Genomic DNA, 27111 nt, shown 5'->3' with positions numbered 1-27111 from the left:
TCTTTCTATGAATAGCTCAAAGCACGTTTATTACTTTTATGCCCACAATATTCTATAAAGTAGCAATTATCTTTCTGGTGATTGAAATGCTCTTGTTTAGTACTCACTTTTCCTCTGGACACTTGGCAGATTTATTCTTTCCAGAAGACTATGTAGTGAATAAAGATCTGACCTACGATCTTTGGATCCATAGTTTAAGAGGCAGGTCCTCAAGTTTGGTCATTTGCTCTTGGTCCCAAGTGAACTGTCCACATCACAAAACCATCACATAATTTGTTACTATTGGCAGTCTCTGTTCAGAAAAGGCCAAGGACTGAACTAGCGTGGCGAATGAATTAGCTATTAACTTTTACATTTTATTTCCTTCTTCTTTAACATTATAGTTTTTATTATCCTGTAATATATGAAAGAGATAAAATTATTGTCCATTGTCCCTACTCTTTGAAGAGATAAAGTGAAGTGGTTAAAAAAAAAGTCTTGTGTCCCCAAATAAGTCCCTTCCCTGCTCTTCTCCTTGCCATCATTTATCCACCATGCATCTAAGAAACGGAGGCAAAAATACTGATGGAAACAAAAATAAAATAAAAGTTAAAGAGAGACCACTCAGGTAGAGAAAAGTGCCTTAGCTACTTTTCTTATATATTTTTTCCTTTTCAGCATGCTACATTTTAAGTTATTTTAAAAAATGTCCATTAGCAAAACACACTGTAAACCTCTCCTATGCATGTGACCAGGGGCAGATTCATGTGTTTTGGGGGCCTGAAGCTTATACAATTTGGGGATCTACCTTCAAGAAGAAACTATATGAAGTTACAAATACAGGAAGATGAATACTTTTTATAATGAGCAAAAAAATCGTTTCAGGCACATTTCAAATTTTAACATCTGAGAACACCACCACTCAAAATCTAAATATAATAGTTTTATTAACTGCTTGATAGCTCTATCATATTTGCTCACCATATTTTGGTTTCATGCCTCTTTGATTGCCTCTTTCTTTGACAATAATTTTGTTACGCTTTCTAGAGTGAAAAGAGAAAGTTATTCACTCCTTTTTGTAGGAACATTGATCTAAATTTTTCATTATTATAAGAAAGTTAAATGATGCGTTCCTATTTGTGTATGCTGCATTATTGAGTATATTTTTGAAAGGGAAGATGTTCCATTTTGTATAGGCAATGAGGAGAATCAAATTCTCCATTTGAGAAAACCCCACCTCTCTTCTACTAGCACATACTTCTGGGCCAGACAGTTTAGGATGTTCGTAGTACAGTGCAGCCTCTGGTCCTGCACCTTTATTCATGGTGCCTGGTGAGTCTGCCCACTGGGTTCAGGAATATTCCTGAAAGTTATTCTTACATTGGGATCACCCAAGTGTGATAGAGGATAAGTCAGAATATAAACGACCGGGGCGCCTGGGTGGCTCAGTTGGTTAAGCGACTGCCTTCGGCTCAGGTCATGATCCTGGAGTCCCTGGATCGGGTCCCGCATCGGGCTCCCTGCTCGGCAGGGAGTCTGCTTCTCCCTCTGACCCTCCCCCCTCTCATGTACTCGCTCTATCTCATTCTCTCTCTCTCAAATAAAAATAAATAAAATCTTAAAAAAAAAAAAAAAAGACAGTGGAACTAACTGATGTCTTACTTTCATAAATTTTACTAAAGAACATAACCATGTCAACACATTGCCAGGGTCCCTCTTTGTGTTATGGAAAGAGCCTGTGAAAATGAGGGCCCCGGAGGTTAAGTTGAATCAATTTCACTGTTACTTCACCTCTTGTTGGACTATATTTTTGTATTGTGTTAAACTTGCTCAAAGAAGTTTTAGCCATTAAAGCTATTTTAATTTATTTAATTCAATTTAATTTTATATGAATAATCTTCTGCATATCAGATATCAAATCTAACATTCAGACATTTAAATGAACATTATTATTTTAGTCCTATCCATAAAATTGAGGCACCTGATTTTCTTTAGTCCTCTATTATGTTTTATTTCTGGACATCAAAATCAGGGTCTATTTATTTCCATCCAGTAATGAGGTAAATTTTTAATGTATTAGGTATGGGGCAGGGAGAGTTCTTATTAGGTATTACAGGTATTAAACAATAACCTATATATACACCTCTATATATGTGTATGTGTTATCTGTACATATGTGTATATACATACACAAATATAGGCTTATATAAAATTTCAAATACAGCTTTAATAGAAAATTCAAAAGTCAGAAAAGAATTAGAGAAATTTGTAACAAAAGTAGTTCCCATTTTCTACCTTAATGTAAAATGTTTTTTTACTTACCTTTATACTCTAGCACACCATATTTTAAATTGTATGCAGATGTTTTACACAAGGTAATTAACAGTTAACTGGTATATGCTTATTTCTATTAGTTTTTATAAAATTAATGTTGGTATGTTAATTATAATCAATTTTTTCAACTTCTTCATTGATTAGAGAAGACTGAGTTTTTGGTGGTTCCTTTTGCTATCCCTAATTATAATACAATGAAATCTAAAACTTAGAAACTCAAGAGAGTTATACCATTGCTCTAATTAGACCTGATGAAATAATTGGGGCTATAATAGTTTGTAGATTTGAAGATTTATTCCTAATATTACTATGACTAGTTTTCTATTTTTCTTTAAAGATTTTTTTTTATTTATTTATTTGACAGACAGAGAGAGAGACAGTGAGAGAGGGAACACAAGCAAGAAGAGTGGGAGAGGGAGAAGCAGGCTTCCCGCTGAGCAGGGAGCCCAATGCGGGGCTCGATCCCAGGACCCTGGGATCATGACCTGAGCCAAAGGCAGACGCTTAACTGAGCCACCCAGATGCCCCACTAGTTTTCTATTTTTAAGACACTTCAGAAATATTTTAGAATGAGACCAGTATTTTAGAAGTTAGATGCTGTTATAAATAGATAAATAATGAAGAGGTAGAGTTTGTCAGCTCATGATTTATCTTAGCTCTTCTGCAAGTCCAGAAGAATAACTTTATATAGAGAAGTTCTGCTCACCCCATGTTCTTAATATTTAAATTCATTCTTTTGGATTGGAAAATGTTAGAAATATTTCCAATGAATAGCTGGAGGCCAAATTTTAAAATCTCAGGCTTTGGATTAATCCATCTTCTTTATTTCTTCTTCTTCCTTTAATCTTCCGTATATCTCCTTCCCTAGCCCTTGTACCCTATAATCAAAAACATTATTCCTTTGTATTAAAACGAGGGACACAGGGAGAGAGTTTTTTACTTTCAAATATTTTCTTAAAATGAACTCAAACTAAGTCAGTGATCAAGATACTCAAACATTGACTAATGTAGCTTATTTGGTCCTTAAGGTCACTGTTAAGAACATGAGTATTTCTAAACTTTTGAGTCTAAATTAAGGTATAGTCCCAACACAGGAAATCGTCTATGACCTTGAGATTTTATGCAGTATAAGGTAGGTAAATATTTTAAAAGACATAGAAAGTTTGTACAATATTTTATATATGTATTATAATCACAAAAGAAACATAAGCAAAGAGGAAGTGCAGTTGTTTATTTAAAAATATATATTAAAAATTAGTTTCGGGGCACCTGTGGTGGCTCATTCGGTTAAGCGTCTGACTCTTAATCTCAACTCAGGTCTTGATCTCAGAGTCGTGGCTCAGGTCTTGATTTTGGAGTTGTGGGTTTGGGCCCCGCATTGGGCTCCACATGGAGCCTACTTAAAAAAAAAAAAAAATTAGTTTCATTATGGTGTGAGAAACATGACTTTAAATTTAGTGTGGGGCACTTGGGTGGCTTAGTCATTAAGCATCTGCCTTCGGCTCAGGTCATGATCCCAGGGCTCTGGGATCGAGCCCCAAGTCGGGCTCCCTGCTCGGCGGGAAGCCTGCTTCTCCCTCTCCCACTTACCGTGCTTGTGTTCCCTCTCTCACTGTCTCTCTCTGTCAAATAAATAAATAAAATCTTTAAGATAAATAAATAAATAATAAATAAATATTTTAGTATAAAGCGGCAGGTTTTCTGTTAAATAGTCTTATCACTTGGTGTTTCTATTTATATATCTTTTGACAGTTGGAAGTATTTCACTCAAAAAGGAGTTATCTACACAATATCACAGTGGACAGTAAAGTAAAAGATGAGAAAATGGAAGGAAGGTGTGAAGAAGGGAGAAAAGAGGAAGAATTTGTCTTTAAATCTTAATCTGTTAATATCTCTTAGGCCTAAAATAAATGAACTGCAGGTGTCAGTAGCTGTTGTTATGCTGAAGGGAAAGTCTTGCTGAAAGGATACGATCACTCTTAGTTTAGAGGAAAGTAGTATTTTCAAGGTGCTTATATAATGTAAAATGTTCCTTGATAGTTTTAGTCCCTTTAATGGTTGTATTTTAAAATTTTTTCTCTTAAATTTATTCAGCTTTATTTTCCATCTCCTTTTAAATTAATACATGTGTATATATATATATATGCATATAATTTCAGTATTAATATATCTTTGAAATAAATTATGAATCATTAAGATAATATAATTTTGTTGTATTCATATTTGTTATTTATGCTTATGCTATCTATGCATAATCAAATCTGAATTAGTCTTAAATTCATATCATTAAAATGATTCAATTTATTTTACCTGGCTTGGTTATTTATATATCCATACCAAAATCAACTTCTCTGTTGACAACTATCTAAATGCGAAAATTGTGATTGGGCCTTCCCTGACCTTGCAAGGCACGGTTGTTGCTTTTCTCTTCCATGTCTTTATATAACATTTACTATTGGTATTCTGGTTACGTCTACTTCCCTCTAACATAGGTGAATTCATAAAAGAGAGCAACCATGTCACTTTAATATCCCCAATTTCTAATGTCAAAGTCATGGTATTTCTAATACATGTCCTAATTCTGATTTAAAATACTTTCATATTAAAAACAAGAAAGGCAGCTTTTATTTCAGTCCCAATTATTCACTATTTCTTCTCTGAATCAAATAAAAACTATAAATAAAACAATCATTTTGACAGATGTAATAATTTTTAGTAACTGATACCTGTATTTGGTAAAATATATTTTAAGTGACTTTTAAAAGGGCAAATCTTATGTTCAAAGAAAAGGCAAAGGTGACACTAACATTTTTTGTTTTTTTAATTCTATAATGTCCCAAATTAAGCCAAGTTACATAACTAGATAGAATGAAGATGAAATTCAAACTACGATCTGGCTATCTTCAAAACCATGCCTTGGTTTCTTTTAAGGTTTGGTTCAAAGAGGTCCTAGCTCAACATTATTTTCCTGGATGATGGCTGAAATCATATCTTTAAATTTCTTTGTCAGAGTGAGAGAGAGAGAGAAAGTGCACAAGCAGGGGGAGCAGCAGGCTCCCCGCTGAGCAAGGAGCCCGATGTGGGACTCAATCCCAGGCCCCTGGGATCATGACCTGAGCCGAAGGCAGACGCTTAACCGACTGAGCCACCCAGGAGTCCCATATATCTTTAAATTTCTATTTATTTGATGACAATTACTAGACAATATATTCAGCATTATTAGCTTTTGATGTTTTGTGTGTGAATTAGCTTATCAGTTCCTTTAAGCATCAGGAGGTGGGAGGCATAAGTCTAAGATGCAGAGCCTTCTCACAGGAAGGCAAGCAGGCCTTCATGGGCACTTCTGGAGAGCTGTTGGGCAATGAGTTTGTCTTCTTGGGAAAAGAGCCATGAACACAGTGGGTAGTTATATCATCTATTAAGTATTTTCATCTTGGGGCACCTGATGGTTCAGTTGGTTGAGCGTCTAACTCTTGATTTCGGTTCAGATCATGATCTCGGGGTCATGGAATCGAGCCCTCAGTTGGGCTCTATGCTCAGTAAGGAGGCTGCTTGAGATGGTCTCTCTCTCTCTGTCCCACTCTGCCCCTCCCCCCGCCCTCTAAAATAAATCAATCTTTTAAAAAGAAGTATTTTCATCTTTGAGGCATCAGCTGACATTCTGAAACAACAGACGTCCTACTCAACATGGTTACACATTGTTTTGTGATCATATGATTTGAGATAAAGAGATATCTGTAAGAATATAAATGTTTTTGCCATCTTTCTCTTGCTCTAACTAGTAATGTATAAAGGTAAAGGTCAGTGAAGTTGGAGGAGTCAAAGAACTGTGAGGCTATACTGTTGGGATGGGTCACCCACCTATACATGAAATCACCCAGAAGTTATCCCAGAGTACATAGTAGAAAGGAAGACTGAACTAAGTGCCAAAGACTATCATGAATATGGGCAAATGACCAGTGGGTCTGTATATGATAACCACAAGGAGGGATAAAAGAATGCATATTTAGATTGCAAGGAGGTTGATGAGTACTGGTTTGAAAATGACATTGGGGAACTAAGAAAATGCAAATCTCTCCCTAGTCACTGTGGTACAGGGGAGTACTAAAATGCTTTGTTCAGCAGGCCTGCTGCAAGGGAAGTGGTGTTCTAGAGGGGAAGGAAGCTTCATTCATAATTTAAAAAAGGTAGAGAATATATTTATTGAAAAATTGGGGGGCAAAGAGAAGTTGTTTAGCATAGATGGGAGAAGGGTTCCACAGGGCAAGGTTGAAAAGGTTATAGGCGAGGGATCAGAAGTATTGAGAAAAGGAACAGGGTTGTTGAGGATGAGGATACCAGAGAATATAAAGGAGAGCTGGGATTAATTTGGCAGACAATTATTTGGACATGACAATTTGACAAAAAAGCAAATATAGTTATTTGATCTGATTATCTCTTAATGTATAGAAATTTAAGTCGCTGTGCCTGTTCTTTATTTTCACTAGCACAGTAATAATATGTAGGGCTGAAAGTGAATTAATGGATTAAAAAGTGTAAGGGAGGTATTATTTCCTCATATTTTTGAAATGAAGGAAATTAAAGAAAAAGCTCACATAAAAACTTGGGAAATAACCCAGTAGTACACCCCAAAAGCCAGAGACTAGACTGTTACTCATTTTAGACCAGATCAGTTTTTTAATCAAAATATTGTGTTGTCATCTCCCTTCAATTAAATTACTTTCCTTCTAATTGTGTTTGTGGCCAAATTGTGTTACCACCAGAAGAGCTTACGTTTGAGTTGGAAAAAAAAAAAAAAAGATAACAGGGTTGTGAAGCATAGTGGAATTTTCTGGGCTCCCTACCATTAAGGAGGTCAAAGCAAAATAAGGAAGCAAAAGATAACCTATAAAAGATAAAATAAAATTTTTATTGAAGGGTAACACCGAAAAGTGCAAAAATACTAAAGACTCAGCTCAATTATCACAAAGTGGCAGGTATAATCTAACCTAATAGGTACTAATTAATAATTTCCATCCAAGAAGTCACAGGTCGACAAAGCAAGCCTGTGAGAGCACAGTAGTCTAAAAATGAGGTGGTCTTTGAGATCTGGTCACAAGATTGTAGCCAACCAGATTAAGGCAACATAGCATTTGCCCATGAGGCAGTCAATCCTATACTTTTTTTTTTTTTTTAATCCTATACTTTGATAAAACTTAAAATGGCTTCCTCCTGTTTGCTTAAGAAATCTTTCTTCAAAGACTCTTGTGAAATCAGTTTCTTGCAGAGCCTCAGATAACACTGGGAATAAAGTTTGACAAATGCTCCATTCTGTTAGTACATTTTCTTTAACAAAAGAAAATTTTCAATTCTGTTGCCTGTTTCTGTGATGCTAAGTATTTTTCTTTTAGCAACTAATTGTCTTGAAAGTCATCTTTTAAACCCAAACCATGAAATCATTTTCAAATTAAATCATCTGTAGAAGAACTGAGCAAGAGAAAATAGTAGGTTTCCGAGGGGGAACAATGGTATATAATGGAAGGTTTGGGGTGGGTGGTGGTCATAAAAAATGCTTTACTATTTTTCTTAGGTCATTCAGACTTCACTAGTACGTGTAATAAGCCAGCACAGAACGTATAGAAATGGTGTGTTAAAGGCATCGCAATAGGAAGTTTTCAAATCACTGTGGAACTGGGTGTCCACTCTCACTGCTCTACTCAGAATACCTCTTGATAAGGTCACCCAGGAATCTCCTAATCATAAATCCACAGGACCTCTGGGAGAATCTGCACACTGCTCATCACACCTGTGGTATTAGAGCTTCCTTTGGCCTTGGTGACACTATGGTCAGCCTTCTACTCTTTGATCATTTCTTCTCAGTCTTCTTCAATAGTCTATTCAATAGTGTTCAATGTGTATCTTTACTCTGATATTATATGGGACTATTTATAGTTCTTTAATATCACAGTTATTTAAAGTTTCTGTTCCTTTGCACGTCTTGCTGTTTTGTGGGAATGCCTTCCTTCACCTTACACACTAGGTCCATCCCTTCTCTTCTTTCATACTGCTCAAATACCAGCCATCCTAACCCCACAGAATAGTCTATTCTCAGTATGGCTATATATACATATCAATGCTAATTTCAGTATTTTATAATTATTTATAAACTGTCAATGCTGTGACTCAAATTGAAAAGCAGGAATCAAAGCCAAATCTGGAGAGAGTGCCAAGGTAGCAGATAGAAGAGGAGAGGAGGTAAATGAAGCTATACTGGGGGGCGGGTAGGGGGGTTGCTACGTGTTAGGGGAAGGAACAGGCCTAGAAAAATTTCCTAAGCAAGAAAATAAGCAACTTTCATCTAGTCCTTGCAGGGATCAGTAGAATAGTGACTTGACATTTGCAGAGAAAAAGATAAAGGAATAGTTTAGTGGGGAAGATTTCCCAGAAAGTCTTTTACATAGACTCTTCTCTTAGAAATTCTTTCAAAATGCGATATAGTTAAAGGGAATCCTGACGGGGGGCGGGGTGGGGGGGATGTTCTTTTAGTCCCAAGATTTTCTGAGTCATCATAATATTGCTATATTTTAGAAGACTCAAATCAGTCTCCACTTCTTTTTTCTTTCCTCACATTCAATGAATTACGATGTGATTTGTGCCACAAGAACATAATTTGCTTCTGTGGAGGTCACCTGTCACCTTCTAATTACCATGCCAGTTGTGCATTCTTTGTCCTCATGCTGTTCTTCCTCTCCTGAGCTTCTGACACTGCTGACCTCCTTCATGAAACGGTCTTCTCCCTTGTGTACAGCTTCTCCTCCCTCACTGTTTGCTCTTTTGAGTGTCCTTCATGGGCATCTCTTCCACTTATTTCTTATATGTACACACTCCTAAGACTGTTCCCCTGAATTCCCTCCATGCTCTCCCTCAATGACCCCATCCGTTTTCAGACCTTCAGATATTTTTATTCAGAAAACACTCCAATCACTAACTATGACCTCTTTCCCAATTCCAGACCTACTATTACAACTATACACTGGACCTTTCAACCTGAATTTTTGGGACCTCAGTTCTAATAACTGCTCCTCTTTCTACCTCCTCTGCCTGGGTTCTAAGCCCAGGTTTTTCTGTAAGTCCACATTCTCTTATGTTCTTTTTAATAAATGTTCTTATCAGAGCCTTCTGGTTCTGTTTCTATAGAATGCTCCCTGTCCATGTCATTCTTCTATTTCCGCTGTTCTTTCTTCTTACCTCTCAATAAGCAGTCTTCACCTCCTTTATAGACTTTTGGTCTATATCACTTATTCAGATAAGCATGGATTGATTGTCTACTCTGAGCCAGGTATTGAGATAGGCAGTGTTCCATGTTTTTTCACCTCTCTTGTATAGATTCCCAGGAATGGAATTGTTGTGTTACATACTAAGCAGATGTTTAACTGTTTTTGTAGGCTTTTAAAAATTTGAGCAGTTTTGAGTACACAACAAATTTGGTCAGGAAGTTGCTATATATTCTCTACCCCCACACATCATTATTATCCAAAGTCCATAGTTTATGTTAGGGTTCACTCTAGGCATCTTGTCTTGCTTGCATTATTTCTGAGGAAAAGTTGGATGTAATTCTTGTCTTTGCCTCTCTGTAGGTAAGGTGCTTATCACTTCTGCTTCTTATAAGATCTTCTTATCTTTGATTCTTAGAAGTTTGAATATGCTCTGCCTCTGTATATGTTTGTGTGTTTGTCATTTATTTTACTTGGTGTTCTCTGAGCTTCTTAGATCTGTGGTTAGGTGCCTGATATTAATTTGGGGGAAATCTTCAGTCATTATTACTTCAAATATGTCTTCTGTTCCTTTCTCTCTTCCTTCTTCTGGGTTCCCATTATGTGCACGTTATACCTTTTGTAGTTGTCCTACCTTTCTTGGATATTCTGTTACATACGTATATTTAAACATTTATCTACTTTTATTTGAGAGAGAGAGCACAAGGGGTAGGGGCAGAGGGAGAGGAAGAGAGAATCTCAAGCAGACTCCGTGCTGAGCACAGAGCCCAACTTGGGGCTCAGTCTTACAACCCTGAGATCACAACCCGAGCTGAAACCAAGAGTTGGGTGCTTAACCGACTGCGCCACCCAGGCACACCTATTCTGTTATATTTTTATCAGACTTTTTTCTTTGCCTTTCCATTTTGGAATTTTCTGTTGACATATCCTCAGATTCAGAGATTCTTTAATCAGACATGTTCTGTCTACAAATAAATCCATCAAAAGCAGTCTTCATTTATGTTACCATGTTTTTGACCCTTGGTGTTTCTTAGCTTTGCGCAGTGGCAGTATCGTAGCCAATGAGGTTTATCCGAGGCGCGATTATTGCTAATTGATCCTTGGCGTTTCTTTTTGATTCTTAGAATTTCCATGTCTCTGTTTTCATTGCCTACTTGTTCTTGCCTGCTGTCTACTTTATCCACTAGATCCCTTAACATGTTAATAGTTGTTTTAAATTTCTGTTCTGATAATTTCAATATGCCTGCTATATCTGAGTCTGGTTCTGATGCTTGTTCTGTCTCTTTAAATTGTGGTTTTCACCTGTGTTTTCATGGAGTCTGTTTCTGTAGGCCTGCTTCAGACTTCTTCCTGAGTTTACCTTCTAAGGGAGAATGTGAAAATCAATAGATTTCCATTTTATGCAGAATTAAGTGTAATTTGCAGCCTTCTAGAGTTTAGCCCCTATTTATCTTTATAAGCTCATCTCTGACTATAGCCTCATGCTTAAACTGGCCAATGTGATAGTCACTAAACAGCTGTTCTGTGTTTTCCCACAAATATGTTTGTCTTTATTTTTACCCTTCCCTTAGCCTGCAATGCCTTTCTTCCCTTTTTATTACCAAAATTCTACCCACCTTTAGAAGAAAGTCAGATATTTTTTCCACAGTTCTAAAAGGTGTATATACTTTTACTCTAACCTCTGGTGTAAACCTCTTTTACAACAGTAGTTAGTGGATACTTACTACAGGCTGGTTATGTTACTGTCAGTCACAAAATTGCTCTCCTAGCCCTCCCCTCTCCCACCACTGAGAATGGCTTGGTGGGAGTGATCACTTTTCATTCATCTGTACCCACCTTAGATCTAGTAAAGTGTTTCTAAGTTAGTAGATGCTAAATATTTATTGAATTGAATTAGTATATAGAGGATGGTATTTTATTTAAATTTCACTGTTTTAATCAATATTTAATGAAAATATTTTAATATATGATGATAATGTTTAGGATATCAAAATGATTCATAAAAATCATTTGTTAAACTAATGAAGCCAGCTACTTCAGGGATCTCCATTTAACATGACCCCACTCTGTACTTTGACTCAAAACATTTAAAAATTCGACTTCTTCATTGAGGTCACAGAAAAGCATGTGTAGTTAGTAATAGTTTTTTCTTTCTAAATCTTGCTATATAGAGATAAGTTTTATACCAGATATGTTCCTTGTGAATCCCAAATGTTTCCATGAAATCCTTCTTCCTTCTGGGCTACCGTATGTGAGGGTTAACATGGCTGTTGTCTGAAATGCATGTGGAAGCGTAACTGAGGTGGTGTGAAATGACCATGGTTCCTTTTAGTTCTCAGCAAGAGTAATTGAATGTAGAATATCTTACTAAACACTGGACTGTGACAGTGTGTTAACACTCTGACTATCTCCTAACAGCAGGGCAATTATTTGCTGAGTGGGACTTTTATAAATCCCCTGGCACTAGTATGTCCTGATAATTATGATGAAGTGCGTTGGTCAGTGTTGATTCAGCAGTCCCTACCCTCACAAATACTTCATTCACAGTTCTCTGGCCCACTTTGATTTTCCTCGTTAGTAGAGATCTTTTGCCCTTCTGTGCTGGCTTAGTGTCTAATTTTTAAAATAATTCTGATTAAAGCTTAGATCCTGAACATCTTTTACTCAGCATCCCCTCTTCTTTAGAACTGTGTATCTCTCCCAGTAGTCACAAATTCTGAATCCTGATGCAAGAAAATACTTTCTGATTTTGTTCCTTTATGTGGCAGTCAACTCCCATTTGCTGTGTAATTGTCATTTGCAAAAGTAAAACTTGAATTTTCCCACCTATCCTGTATACTTAGTAGTTCTTCATCCCTGAGTGAGCAGTTACTTTGAAATTACGAGAGATTATTATTTCTCATATGGTAAAATATGAAATGGAAAGACTAATCATTGTGCTTTGGGAATTATAGGTGTACAAAATCATGTTTCAGATTCTTTTTATTTTACAGCACCTTGTTTTAGAAGTAAACCTCAATAACAAAGAGAAGAGGGGAGAATTAGAATATAGCTTCCCCCAGGCAATTACAAAATGAAGGTCTGTGGATGAGTGGAAAATGATCGTAAAAACATTCTCCATGAAATAAAACAGTAGATGCTCCAAATCCATCATCGATTTGTTTTTAAATCAATTGCATTTTTAAAGTACTTTCCCATACAATACTTCTAAGTCTAAAGAATAAAAACTGAGAAGAAAAGAGCAACTGATAGATTGTTAGAAATATGGAATGGTTCAAAATATTAATGTAATGCTAAGGGTGACTGGGTAACAAATGGTACATTTGCTCGTTGCTCAACCTGACATAATTAATATTCCAGGTCATGCTTAAGTTCCCATGATGGAGGGTCTGAAGGGGGGAATTCAAGAAAAATATGTATCTATTATATAACTCATTGCCTTTTTTTTTTTTTTTTCCCTTTTGACGAGTCAGAATCATAGCCTTTAAAAAAAATCAGTGCTTTCACACCTCATTTGCCGTATTCACCACTGGGCCACCAGTCAGCAGCCCAGCCTGATGCAAGGAGGTCAGTAAGAAGCTATTAGCAGAGTCCTCTCCCGAGATTTCTTGGGTCTTATTGAGTTGAATGTTAGCATGACAGTACTGCAAATAACTCAGTTGTAGGCTTTTTTTTTTTTAAACAGTTAGCACAGATTTCCCCATAGTGTTGGTCACTCTAGAAAATTATTGCTGAAAATGAAGTCCCAAAAGCTAGCTTGGCAGTAGCCCTTCTAAGTTGTGAAAAATGTGAAAACTGAAAAATATGTCATGGTCCCTTAGGATTAACTTTGTCTTTTGTGACTCATAGTAATATTTTTAAAAATCAACAACAAACCATTATTCACAAGTGGCTTACAAATTATAAAATGCAGCATGAGACAATAGTAAGTTAAGGTTGTTTTATTTACTTAAAGAAGTACTAGCTAAATGCATACTGTATCAATATAAATAAATAGGGTATTTGCTTGCGGTAGGGATTGAGAGAGGGCTGAACTGTTTTCATTGACGTAAGTTAGCAAATGTATTAAATTAATTTCTAAAATAACTGACACCTTGAAGATTTTAAATGATACATTTTAAATTCAATTAAAATATATTTTCTACCTATATTTGATTTAAATTGCAAAGAGAATACACATGAGAAGGTCTCCATATAGGTTGCAAAATATAATTTAAGAAAGCTATCATGTCTACTGATCTATTTGCATTTCCCATCTAGCCTATGTATACATGTGCATGCAAATGTGGAAGGAGACCAAAGAAGATTTCTAATGGGGTAAAGTTAATGGCTGGTAACAGTTATTCAAGTAGATAGACATATTTAACTGATAAATTATAATCTAGTTAAATTGTATGTATTTTACTATTTTAATCTGCAAGGTTGTGGAAATGATTAACAGACTTAAGTCAGCTAGATCATCACTAAATAGAATGGCATACTCCTATCTTTTTCATGGACTATGGAGATTTAGTTATATTTATGTCAGGATAGTCTTTTTAATGTAATATTTGTTGGTTTTCTTCTCATTACAGTTGGTAGATTCTCATCATAGAAATTCACCCTAAAAATCATCTTAAAAATTCTCACCCACTTCAAAATTACACTAAAAACTATTTTAAATATGTGTCCATACTGTTTTTTATTAACATCATTTAAGCTATTTATGAATCTACCTTGTTTGGTATTTAGTATTATAGTGAGAGAATGGTCAGCATGACATTAAATATGGTTTATACAATTTTCAACACTTTTTTTTCTTGTATAAATTATATAGGGAAAAAAATCCCAAAGAAAACCCAGTTCAAAAATATTTTTTTAAGGTATATAAGTATATTTACATTGGCTTTGTTTTCTCTAATAAAATTCAGTTATAACACAGGAACAGTTGAGTTGAAGGTAACTCAAGTGGATCTTTGATAATTTAGTGCTAGATCACAATGTGTTTGAAAGCACAGCAAAACTGATATATTAAGAAAGATAAAAAGGGTATAATCTATAATTCTTTGAAAGAAGTTGATAAGATTTTGAAATAAGCCTCAAACATTTCCCTGAGATCTTGATGCGGCTTTGGAAAACAAGAGTAAATAGAGGCTTCACAGGTCCTTCTGCAGAGTGCATTGTTTCTGAGTGTCTACTATGTGCCCGGGACTCCACGAGGCCATGGGGCTACAAAAGTCCCTAAATCAGAGGCCCTGTGCTCCAGCTGCTTGTTTAGGGAAGATTGATACACACAAAGGTAATTATGAAACAATGTGGTAGGTAGGTAGGAGCTCTGACAGAGTTGGCCCCAGGCTCTTAATGTAGCATTAGGGATAGGACACTGAATCTAGCCTCAATTGGTATTAGAAAAAGGTTAACACTTAATTGAAATATTAGGCTGAATATATAAAATTTTCTTTCTCTCTTTTTTAAAGATTTTATTTATTTATTTATTTATTTATTTATTTATTTGAGAGAGAGCAAGAGCGAGAGAGAACATGAGCAAGGGGGGAGGGGTGGGGGGGGGGAGAGAGAGAATCAGACTCCCTGCTGAGCAGGGAGCCCGATGTGGGACTCAATCCCAAGACCCTGAGATCATGCCACAAGAAAATATAAAATTTTCTAAGATAGTTTTTCAAAGATAAGGATCTTGGGTAATCATAATACTTTAGAACTGCTGATTCCATCAATAAATATAGTGACCAGAAAAATTTCTGCATATAATGGTGGCATAAGAGAAAAGCACATTTTAGGAAAAATATATGGGTTTAATAATGCATAATCGTTAAAGCAATCAAGTATTTATTGAGTGCGTATTTTGTGCCTGAAACTGGTTCAAGCATTGCATATTTGAGTTTGTGTGAGTGAATGTATGACTTATGGATGTGATTAAATACACATATGCATAGTTAACAGAAAGAATGACTTAAGGTCCTTCTGTAATTTTTTCTAAAATATGGTTATATAAAATATGCCATATATGCCAGGTAGAAGCTATAGCTCAGTGATTTTTAACATTTTTGGTCTTTAACTATGAATGATTCTGAAATTGTTGGTCTGGAGTGTAGACAAAGTGAGTATTTTGTAATCTCCTTAGATGAATTTAAAGCCAGCCTCTAGTTAAGAACTAGAGTTCTACTTAAAAATAGTCCTTAAACATATGAAAATTTTTATGATACAACTTCGTCTTCCTTTTATTTCATGTGAAAAGTTAAAGTTAAAAATAAAAATTATGTTCTTTTTCTTTAGATTCCAGGTATATACAATTCACCATTCAGAAAAGATCCTGATCCCTGGGAATTGCGGTTACAAAAGGCAAAGCCTTTAACATACCAAAGGTCTAAAGTTAAGCAGAAGCGCTGCATCAGCCTTAGCAATTGGCTAGCTTGTACGAGTGCCCGTTCCTTTCCTCGATCTGAAATTCTGCCACCCATTGATAGGAAACAATGTCAGGTACTCATTAGTCCTGTATAAGAATTCTGTCAATGATTCTATTCTTGCTGTTTTTTAAAAAAAGTTACTGTTGTTTTGTCTTTGTGACAAGAAAGGAAAATTATTTTTTATGGAATCCAATTTTAAATAATAAACATAAATTATGTTTAAAATATGTTTGAGGGAAGTAATCAAATAATTCTATGGTACTGAATTTTATTATTTCAAATATGAAGTTAACGCTTAAGATTTTTGGCTAGGATCTAGCCTTTTTCTTTAAAAACATTGTTATAACGGTACTTGTTATAACATATTGCTAGAAAAATATGATGTGTTATCAACTTTATTTAACTTCTCATCTGATGATTCATATCTATATACAGTTGTAAACATAATTTAAAAGTATAAGTTGAGAGAATTACAGAGGACCCAAAACAATGCAAGACTCGGGCAGAGACAAAAAAGTCTTCCCTGTGGGTTGCTATAGACCTGGACTGGCAAATGATTTCCTAAGGCTATGGGGTGGAGTGGGATGTGTTGGGTGAAGATCATCACTGTCCCAAAGGCCCCATTGATCATCCCCATCGATATTTAATCTGGAGTAGACAACTGCCACCAAGGGGCATCAACCTAGAATTGGGTTGATTTGGGTTCACATGGCCAGATTCCCAGAACTCCCACCTAGTAGTTCCCTACACAGGCCTTCCTCTGTGTATCTTTTGCTATGTAATAAATAACTTGAAAACCTGATGGCTTAAACCAACCCACGTTTCTTCTCTCACAGTTTCTGTGGGTCAGTGTTGTAGGTCCAGCTTAGGTGAGTGCCTCTGACTCAAGATCTGCCATGAAGTTGCAGGCAAGGTGCCAGACAATGCTGTGATTTCATGTGGAAACTCAGCTGTAGGGAAGAGCAGGAGGATGAGGAGATCCCCTTCTAGGGTCACTCATCTGGTTGCTTGTTTTCGTATCTCAGTCCCTCACCGTGGCCGTCTGTAGAGCTGCCTCACTGGCAGCTGGCTTCCCACAGGAGAGTGATCTGACAGAGAGTGAGAGACTCCTCAAAGCAAAGCCACAGCCTTTTTATGACCTCATGCCACAAGTGACCTCCCATTCTGCCATATTTCATTTTTCACAAGTGAGTAAGTCCAGTCCACACAAGGGTTTGAATCCCAGAAAGTAGGATTGTTGGAGGTCATCTTAGAGACTGCTTTTCACACCCCCAACCATTTCATCAGCTTGCTAGAGGACAACCTCATCTGTGCCATAAAGCACTTTCCCACTTTGCTGTAATTATTTGTGATGTTATGTATTCACTTTCTGTAATTATTTGTGATGTTATGTATTCACTTTCTGTAATTCCCTTTATTTGTGCTTTTTTTCGCTCTCTTAAAATTACTAATTGATAATTAATACTAATTTTAAAAAATACTATTAACTGATGGCTTATACTATATTATAGAAAGAGCTGTAAAAAAAAAAAATCTATACAAGAAAACATAGAAGCTGAGAGTGCTCCCTCTTTCTGAAATAAAGTGGCAGGGAGGGGAGAGTTGAGCAAGGGGACAAAAGAGATAATTTGGAAAATTTTCAGTTTATTTTGGAACATATCTTCAGAGTATGGTTTCATTAATCTTTTCAAAATATAGGTTATACCAATATTCTAATAAAGGCATTTAAAATAGTTTTTAAAACAAATATAAAATAAATTTTATATTCTAAGTAACTGAATTTTTACCATTTGAATTATGCATATTACTATTTCGGTTGATCTGAGTAATGATTTTACATGATACCATCAGAATGAGCAATTCAATTTATTATTCTATAAAGAAGATAATTTGGTAACTCCATTGCTTGTGTATTAAGTGTTCAGTGATTGCTAAGGTGTCAGACATAACGTTGTATATTTGAATACTTAATAATCCATATTTTATGCTATTCAATGAGATAGTTATTGGTAATACATGGGATTCATAGAGTAATTCTGAATGCAACTTCTTAGGAAATGTAAAAATGATATGGTATTGATAAAATATAGGTATGTAAATGTATCTGAATTGGAAACACTCTAGAAGTCATCCAGACCAAACTGCCACACTGTATAATATTCACAACGTTAACCATACACATTTAATACCATTTTATATGAGTTTTATAATACTTATATTTCACATTAACTTTACTGCTTTGCTTTGCTTTTTTATGCTTTTATAATATGGCTTATTTTATACTAGTTTGTATTCACTCTTCATCTTTATTAATGTACTTTTCTCAATATAACCCTTTTAGTACCTTACATGGCTTCCCCCCCATAGCATTCTATTTATACATATATGTATTTAGTATTTATGGAATACATATGGAAGACATATACATATAGCTATATACAAGGTATATGTGAATAATATATGTGGACAATTTTTATACATATATAATATACATGTAAAAATGGTTATATGTATTTGTATGGAAGATGTATACCTATATATTTATATAATAAATATAGTAAATAAATACAGTAAGTATATAAATATATGTGGGAAAATATATATATGTGATCGAGGTGTTTTCCAACACCAACAACTAATTCTCTGATTCTCTGAATACTATTTGGTGTCCAACGATTCAAGCCAGTTCTAACACTAACTACCAGGAGTTGGTGCAGACTCCGCAGCTCAAGGCCCACAAAATTGTTCTTCACTTCTCATACTGGTAGCAATTTCTGGGTCTCCTGTACTTCTTACTGAGCTGGCTATAAATTGAGGGGTCCCATGACCCCATCCTAAGGTTTGATAATTTGCTAGAACAGTTCACAGAACTCAGGAAGACAATTTATTTATATTTGCTGCTTTATTATAAAGGATACAAATAAACAGCCAGGTGAAGCGGAACATGGGGTGAGGTCTGAAAGGGTCCAGAGTGCACAGGCTTCTGTTCTCATGGAGCTGGGATGCACCTCTCTCCCAGCACATAGATGTGTGTGCCAGTTGAGAAGCTCATCGAATCTCCTTGTGTAAGAGTTTTTATAAAGCACAGTCTGGAACTCCATTACCTTTCCCTGGAGATCAGAAGCAGGGGCTGGAAATTTAAACCTTCTAATCATTTGGTCTTTCTGGTGACCAGTTTGATCAAGAGGCTACTAGGGACCCAACCTGAATCACCTCATTAGCATAATCTCAGGTGTAACCTTATTTATCGATAACAAAGTCACCCCATCACTCAGGAAATTCCAAGCATTTTAGGAGCTCTATGCCAGGAATCAGGGACAAAAACCATCAGATATGTATTTCTTATTATACCACAATAGTATATATATATATATATATGAAAACACATAGAAAATATTACATACATTCATATAATGATATACATGTGTATATATATATATATGGAATATACGTGTATATGGAAGATTTTATATATGTATATGTGTGTATACATATGCAGATATTTGCAGATAGATATACATACATGTGTGTACATACACATATACACTCATAAATTACCTTTATCTAGCATACCACAAAATAATGATCCTTGTTAATTTTCTTTTCCTTTTCTGCTCCCTTCTTTCTTCCTTTTTCTCTCTTCCCTTGTTCTTTTTCTCTTTTCTTCTTTCCCTGTCTCCTTCATTCCTATCCCTGGTCCTCCTCCCTCCACTCTGCACCATTTTAATCTTCTTTTTCTTCCTTTCTTTCCTTTTTTTTTCCTTCCTTCCTTCCCATTCTTCCTCAACCCATTGTTTCATCCCATCTTCTTCTCTCTCAGCTTCCTTTGGCTTCCTCTTTTCTCACTTCCTTTTCTTCTTTTTTTCCTTCTTTCCATTCTTGTTTTCACAGAATGGGATTTTTAATGTTGTGGTTTTATTGGACTGAACCACATTTACTATATGTTACCTAATAATATGAAAGGTATATACATCATTAGGGATATCTAAGATTATATATGCTATATTACAGATGGTAATATTTATACTCTGATGGTCTGTCTGTACTTGGGAGGTAAATTTCTCAAGTGTATGAGACAATCCTGGGAGTTTAAAACATAACTTCATTATTATTTCAGCTTTGAGAAAATTTTAAAAAATACAAGATGACTATAAAGTAACATGGGTTGTTAAAGATATAGAAGAACATAAATATATTTGACCCTCATAATTAGGATTTGTTTGGATGCAAATAAAGTCAAACTTTGGAAAACTATAGCTAAGAGTCAAAGGAGACTTGTAGATTCAGGTTGAGCCTAGGCATTATAGGGTTTAATATTTGGAAATGAGTACAATGAGCAGTTCCGAAGTTTGAAGCTATGCCCAAAATCTGAGGCCCTATGTCACTCCACATATGATCAATATTAGTGATCACTTGAGATCTGAAAGGCAGTCTATCAACAGAAATACAAATTAACAGAAGCTTTGGCATAGGAGAAGTTTGACGGTGTATGGCATTTGCTAACCAGGGAGAAGTTCCGTTGAGCTCAAAGGCAAGACACTTGTCGAAATGTCTTGGACACTTGTCTAAGATATAAATGTATGGACCAGGCACTGATAGATATAGAGAGATGAATGTGATTACGGGAGGATTAGGGTCACAAAAATATTGAACCCATTAGGAAGACTGGGTCTATTCTTATTCTAAATTTTGCTGCTTGAGTTGGGCTCCTCCTTTTTCATTTCCTAGTCTCTTTGGAAATAGTAAGTTCCAGAACAAGTAGTGGGGTAAGTCTTACAAATGGGTATGTTTTATGTTGATACACCAACAAAGTTTAGAAGGTAGAGTTTGGCCACTTAGAAGACCATTCCTCCTTGTGAATGCTGGTCCCTTCAAAGCCCTAGCCTTGTGCATTTCCTTATATATTTGATTCCTCTATTGTTCAAAACCTTCTCCAAACTTCTCTTGAAACTAATAATGAAAATAAAGCCAGGGGTATCATTTGTGAATGTTTAGTATGTTCTCAGTACACTGCTAAGAGTGTTACTTACATTGTCTTATACATCTTAAGAGCACTTTTGTGAGATAATTATTATTCCATTTTACATATAAGGAAAAAGGTCTAAAGAAGTAATTTTCCCCTGATAATACAACCATGCATTAATTTTTAAACCATAAAATTTCTCGAAGTAAAACATTAAGAATCTGAAAAAAAATAATAAATCCCCATTTGATTTCTTAATAGTGAACTTGGAATCATGTTACTGTATCTTTAAAAAGTAAAGTTCCAATAAAAATCCATTAACTACTTTCAAATATAGCAATCCTCCTGTCCAGCTGTGAAAAGTACTAGATGATACTTATTTGCCATTTGTGTTATTTACGGTCCATGACTTTTATGGTAACTGGTTCCTATTATTGGTTTCTATTAATGTAAAACATAAGTGAACATAAATGAGGCGTGAATCATTTCTTTTTATTAGCCCCACAGTCTTCAGTCAGTGCTTGCAGTAACTCCAGCTGTGTCTTGTTAGTGATAACCTATTTAAAGAAGAGATCTTTAAGGATAAGGAATATGATTAGGAATCTTTGTCCATTTTATATCACTTCTGTCTTATACAACAATAGTGGTGGGAAAAAAAGCAGTATGTAATTAATGACATAGTAAAATCCGGAGCCACCTCTGATTTGTATTGTTTAATATGATACTAATTAGACAACCAGTGGATTCTAGTAATTAGTATAAGTAACTACTAATTTAAAGGTAGGATATCTTATAAAACACTTTTCCCTGTTGCAGCTTATGGGCTTTCCTCGGCTATGTATTTGTGTCACTAGATGGTTGCTTTTGTGTCAGAGTTATTATGCAATAGAACTTAGAATTTTTACTGAAGAACACTTAAATTAATTACAATTATGGCTCTCTGTTTTTGGAGGGTTACCAGTTAAATATAGGATGTGGCATTCACTTAAAAGCTTTATTTTAATGAAAAAAAACTTGCTATCCTATTTCTATTGATAGGAAGGCTTTTTGAAAGCAATGCTCAGAACCTTTTCTAATATCTTTACTTAAAAAGGGAGAGAATTCTTTTTAAGTTATATCAGAAGAAATATGTTTTTTTAAAACTAGAAAACAAAGTAACATAACTACAAATTTAACAGTTTTAGCGTAAAAAATCTTTTGATGTAAGTAGGGAAAATTTTGGCTAATTTAAAATATTTTAATATAATCACTTCAACTTGTGTGAGCGTTTTTTGAAGATGTGACATTCTGTGTATTTTCTAATTAAGAGAACAGCTTGTTCTTTAAAAATAATTTGGTAAACTTGGTATACTTTGTAGATATTCAGCATCCTTAATCATCAATAATATGACAAAAAGTCTTCCATGATAAAATATTTCCTCGTTCTTTCTTGTCAGGGACCATTCCGTGATATCACTGAAGTGTTAGAACAGCGCTACAAGCCCTTGGAGCCAACACTGCGGGTAGCAGATCCAACCAGTGAGTTAAAGGCGGCCAGAGAGGAAGTCAGAAGACAGGCATGGATGCGAAATGTAAATGACAATATGTGAGTTCTTAGCTTAAAAAAAAATAGCTGTAGTATGTGTGGTGCCTTAAGTGATTGAACATTTTGTATTTCCTGATATTGTGGAGAATCTTTTATTTGTGAGAAAAGGTATTCAGAAGCAACCTATTGAGAAGCAACCATTTTTCAATATGCAAATATGCTACATACTTATATATATATTTATTATATATTATTATATACACATATATACACATTTATATATATAAATACACAGACATATGTACACATTTATATAAATATATACATTTATATTATATAATATATAAATTTATATAATTTTATATTATATAAATAAATATGTTATATTATTTATGATATATTATAATTTATAATATATTATATAGATGTATTTATATAATATATACACATTTAGAATGTTTTACATTTATATAAATGTGTATATATTATAAATTATATTAATGTATAAATTTATGTAAATGTGTATATATTATATAAATATAAATGTGTATATGTTTATATATAAATGTGCATATATGTGTAATATATATTTATATATGCATATAAATATATATAAATGTGTATATATATATGTGTGTGTATGTAACTACTCAAAGTAAAAGAAAATGAATGGCATTTCAAGGGGATAAGTGACTACTGTCCATGCATATATGAAAATAATTACCTTAATTATCTGGTGAAAGCCTATGATGATTCTAAAATAAGATCCAGTAGAACAAAAACATTTCTCTTAATGTGGAATAAATTTAATTGGAAACATTGATATACATTTAATAAATCAGGTGCAATGTAGGAGGTTAGTGTCTTTACTACTGAGGAAGATGACTGAAAAAGATAAAGGAAATTCTAAGAGCATATGCAATTATTTTATTAGCCTCACTGATTTGGGTCTCAATTCATAGATCTTTCTCCAAAGCACTTCCTCTCTCTTAAGGCATTTGTCATCAATATAGTTTTATGTAATTTGTAAACAGACTACTTAAAATCTAGAATGGCTTTTTAAAAGTTATTATTATTGTCCTATAATATATCCTGTAATTAGCAATGTCCACAATAGCCAAACTGTGGAAAGAGCCAAGATGTCCATCGACAGATGAATGGATAAAGAAGATGTGGTATATATATACAATGGAATATTATGCAGCCATCAAAAGGAATGAGATCTTGCCATTTGCAATGACGTGGATGGAACTGGAGGGTATTATGCTTAGCGAAATAAGTCAAAAAGAGAAAGACATGTATCATATGACCTCACTGATATGAGGAATTCTTAATCTCAGGAAACAAACTGAGGGTTGCTGGAGTGGTGGGTGAGGTGGGAGGGATGGGGTGACTGGGTGATAGACACTGGGGAGGGTATGTGCTCTGGTAGGTGCTGTGAATTGTGCAAGACTGTTGAATCTCAGATTTGTACCTCTGAAACAAATAATGCAATATATGTTAAGAAAAAAAAAAAAGAAGAAGATAGCAGGAGGGGAAGAATGAAGGGGGGGAAATCAGAGGGGGAGACGAACCATGAGAGACGATGGACTCTGAAAAACAAACTGAGGGTTCTAGAGGGGAGGGGGGTGGGAGGATGGGTTAGCCTGGTGATGGGTATTAAAGAGGGCACATTCTGCATGGAGCACTGGGTGTTATGCACAAATAATGAATCATGGAACACTACATCTAAAACTAATGATGTAATGTATGGTGATTAACATAACAATAACCCCCCCCAAAATATATATATATCCTGTAATTATCTTTGTATTGTGTCTTATAATAATTCTTTAATATTATAAATATTCTAAATAATAAGATAATTATATTATTCTAATATAAATTATTATAATTTTATAATAATTATAATATAAAATATTGTTATAAATTATTATATAATAGTCAACAACATATAAACTTATTTTTACATAATTTATAATATGAACTACTCATCATATTATAAATGTTACATAATGATAATTCCAAAATACATTGCAAAGTATGTTTTGTTATATAAAGAAACTAGAATTACCTCTCATCCAGCACAGTGGATTTTGGATCATTTGACAAGTCAAGAGGGATATATAATGTGCCTTATTTTAATCATGCATTTCTGAAAAGTCTCTTTAAAAATAAAAATTTTCACACAAACTCAGATGAAAGATAAAATTGGCATGCATCTCAAGTAATTTTTAGAAATTTTTTATTTCATAGCAATTACTTGACATGAAATAATTAGCTATAGAGTATTCCGTACCTTCTTTCAATAATTAACAGTCACCCAATGTATGATGAATAAGAAAACAAAAAACATTTATTTCCAATTGGTTTTGGGGAGGTAGATTTGTTTTACCAAAGAGATTATAGAAGATTAATGCTGCTCAGACTTAGTCAAGCAAAATATGCAATTTAGTGATGAATATCTAAAGAGTTATATTACTCAGAATTATTTTTGTTTTCAATGATGCAAATCTTGTTATTTATGAAATAACAAGATTAATTGCTCAAATAATTGACCACATTAATATTTCTATGGAAATGACTGTGTATCAAATATACTGAAGTATCTTTTCATAGTATCTTCCTTGATAAGCCTGGAAGGATGAGATATCAATATTATCCTCAAAGAAAGGTGCTCCATTTGTACTTTCCATGGAATACTTGTAAATATCTTCAACCTCTATGGATACCATGCGGATGACCTTTTACCCTGAAGCTTTCAGATGGAAAATGCTTCTAAGATTATCAACCAATCAGGAACAAATCCAGCTGGGAATACTCAAGAAATTACTTATAGATTTGAATCTACCATGTTTTTAGCAAGGGGGCTAAACAATTGGTTTTAGCAACTAGCCTATGGATAATTCAGTTTTTTTGAGAATTGAAACAGTGATATTTTGTAGCTTCTTCTAAAACCATTTTGGTTTTCATATACTGTGTAATGTAATTGTATCTTGTGAGGCAGAAGAAATGTTAGAAATTTAGGTTTTGTTCTGTGATAGGAATTAGGAAAAAGGTATTCCTTTACCACAGAGATGCATAATTTTTTAATGCAGAGGGTCCTATCTACATTAGGGGCCTGTCTTACTTCAGTATGACCTCATCTTGTTACATCTGCAACAGTCCTATTTCCAAATAAGGTCACATTGTTTTATGTTCTTCAAAATAAGCATAGGGTGTTATATGAAAACAATGGATCGTGGATCACCACATCAAAAACCAATGATGTATTGTATGGTGACTAACATAACATAATAAAATTAAAAAAAAAAAAAACATAGGAAGCAGAACAATATTTTACACATTGAGTATGGATTACACAGGGTTTTTTGGAAGCATTTTAGAGCTTTATTCTTTCTCCTAAAGAAACTTATTCCAGTTTCGTTTTTTCTTAAAATTATTTTTCTTATTCATATGTCTATCTTTATGAAACCAGGAAATTAAATAAGCAATTAGTAAATAATTGCTGAGTAACTTTTATGTGAAAAGCTCTCAGCTAGATATTGTGAGAAATATACAGAGGTGTTTTTTGATTTAACAAATGCTTGCATGTCTGGAATAGTTCTAGGCTCTTGGGATTTAGCAGTGAATAAAATAGACAAATTCTCTGTTCTCATGGAACTTCTGTGCTTCTAGCTTTAAACCAAATCAGAAAACTTAATGAAATTCTGAGTAAGAATTGCCATAGATAAGCACTTGAAAATCATCAAGTGTGTATTAAAGACAGTAAGTGTCATGATTTTTTTTTTTTTTTTTTTAATGTAGCATTTGCTCTGGTCTCTGCTGGTCTAGGAAGGTGTTCTTCAAAGAAAAGGAACTGAATTGGTTCTGTGAAAGATGGTTTAGATTTGATAAAGAAAAGATAAAAGCAGATTGACGGTATGAAAAAAAACAAATGACAGTAGAAAAAGTTCACAGAACAATGAGAAGACCAATTTGACAGAAGCTAATTTTCATGTGTGAGAAAGAAAGAGTGGGCAAGGCTTCAAGGCCAAGGATTGGAGGGTTTATGTGTAGACAATGAAGAATTATTTAAGGTTTTGGAGTAAAAGGATGTCATAGAATCTGTATTTGTTGATTGTGGGACAATTGTATTTGAAAAGAAGTGTGTTGGAGGGAAGGAAAACCATGAGGAGAATATTGCAGTACTTTGGTGAGAGGTGGTGGAATAGAGCTAAGGTGATGGCAGGACTCAATACTCAACTCTTTTCTTTACCTTCTCCTTCTCTATGTAATGTGTGAGTGATTGCTTCTGATTGAGAGACCAACTCCCACCTCTATGCCAGTGCTTCCCACTGTAAATCTCTAAGATCTCACTCTTACATTTCAGATTTATATTTTCAACTGCCATCTTTATTTACTTCTCCACCAGATGTTCCCAACTCAGTGTATCCCACATTGGCCTGCTGCTTCTTATCTTGAATGTGAATTGTTAACACCAACTTTTTGCCCAAGGTAGGGACCTATAAGTTACACTGTTATCCTTCTCCAGCATTCTCTTGGTCCTCAAATCCTGTCTGGTCTACCTTTTAAGTATCTCTCAAATTCAGTCTCTTCCTAATTCTGATTTAATTTAGGTACTTATAAGTTCTTCTTTTAATTGCTATAAAAAGC

The 27111-nt window shown here is 34.5% G+C and overlaps 1 protein-coding gene and 1 pseudogene across 1 annotated transcript in view; both read left to right on the top strand.

Moving 5' to 3' along the window:
• The window catches only part of SPATA17 (spermatogenesis associated 17), a 173754-nt gene that overhangs the window by 76139 nt on the left and 70504 nt on the right, over nucleotides 1–27111 (top strand). Inside the window, exons 7-8 of the mRNA XM_032422499.1 lie at nucleotides 15837–16040; nucleotides 22367–22515. Of these exons, the coding sequence (XP_032278390.1) occupies nucleotides 15837–16040; nucleotides 22367–22515 (353 nt within the window). The remainder of the gene's footprint in view (nucleotides 1–15836; nucleotides 16041–22366; nucleotides 22516–27111) is intronic.
• LOC116643610 lies at nucleotides 10599–10819 on the top strand (annotated as a pseudogene).

The sequence above is a fragment of the Phoca vitulina genome, unplaced genomic scaffold (assembly GCF_004348235.1).
Source record: "Phoca vitulina isolate PV1807 unplaced genomic scaffold, GSC_HSeal_1.0 scaffold26, whole genome shotgun sequence".
NCBI lineage: Eukaryota > Metazoa > Chordata > Mammalia > Carnivora > Phocidae > Phoca > Phoca vitulina.
This window is presented reverse-complemented; position numbering and strand designations above follow the sequence as displayed.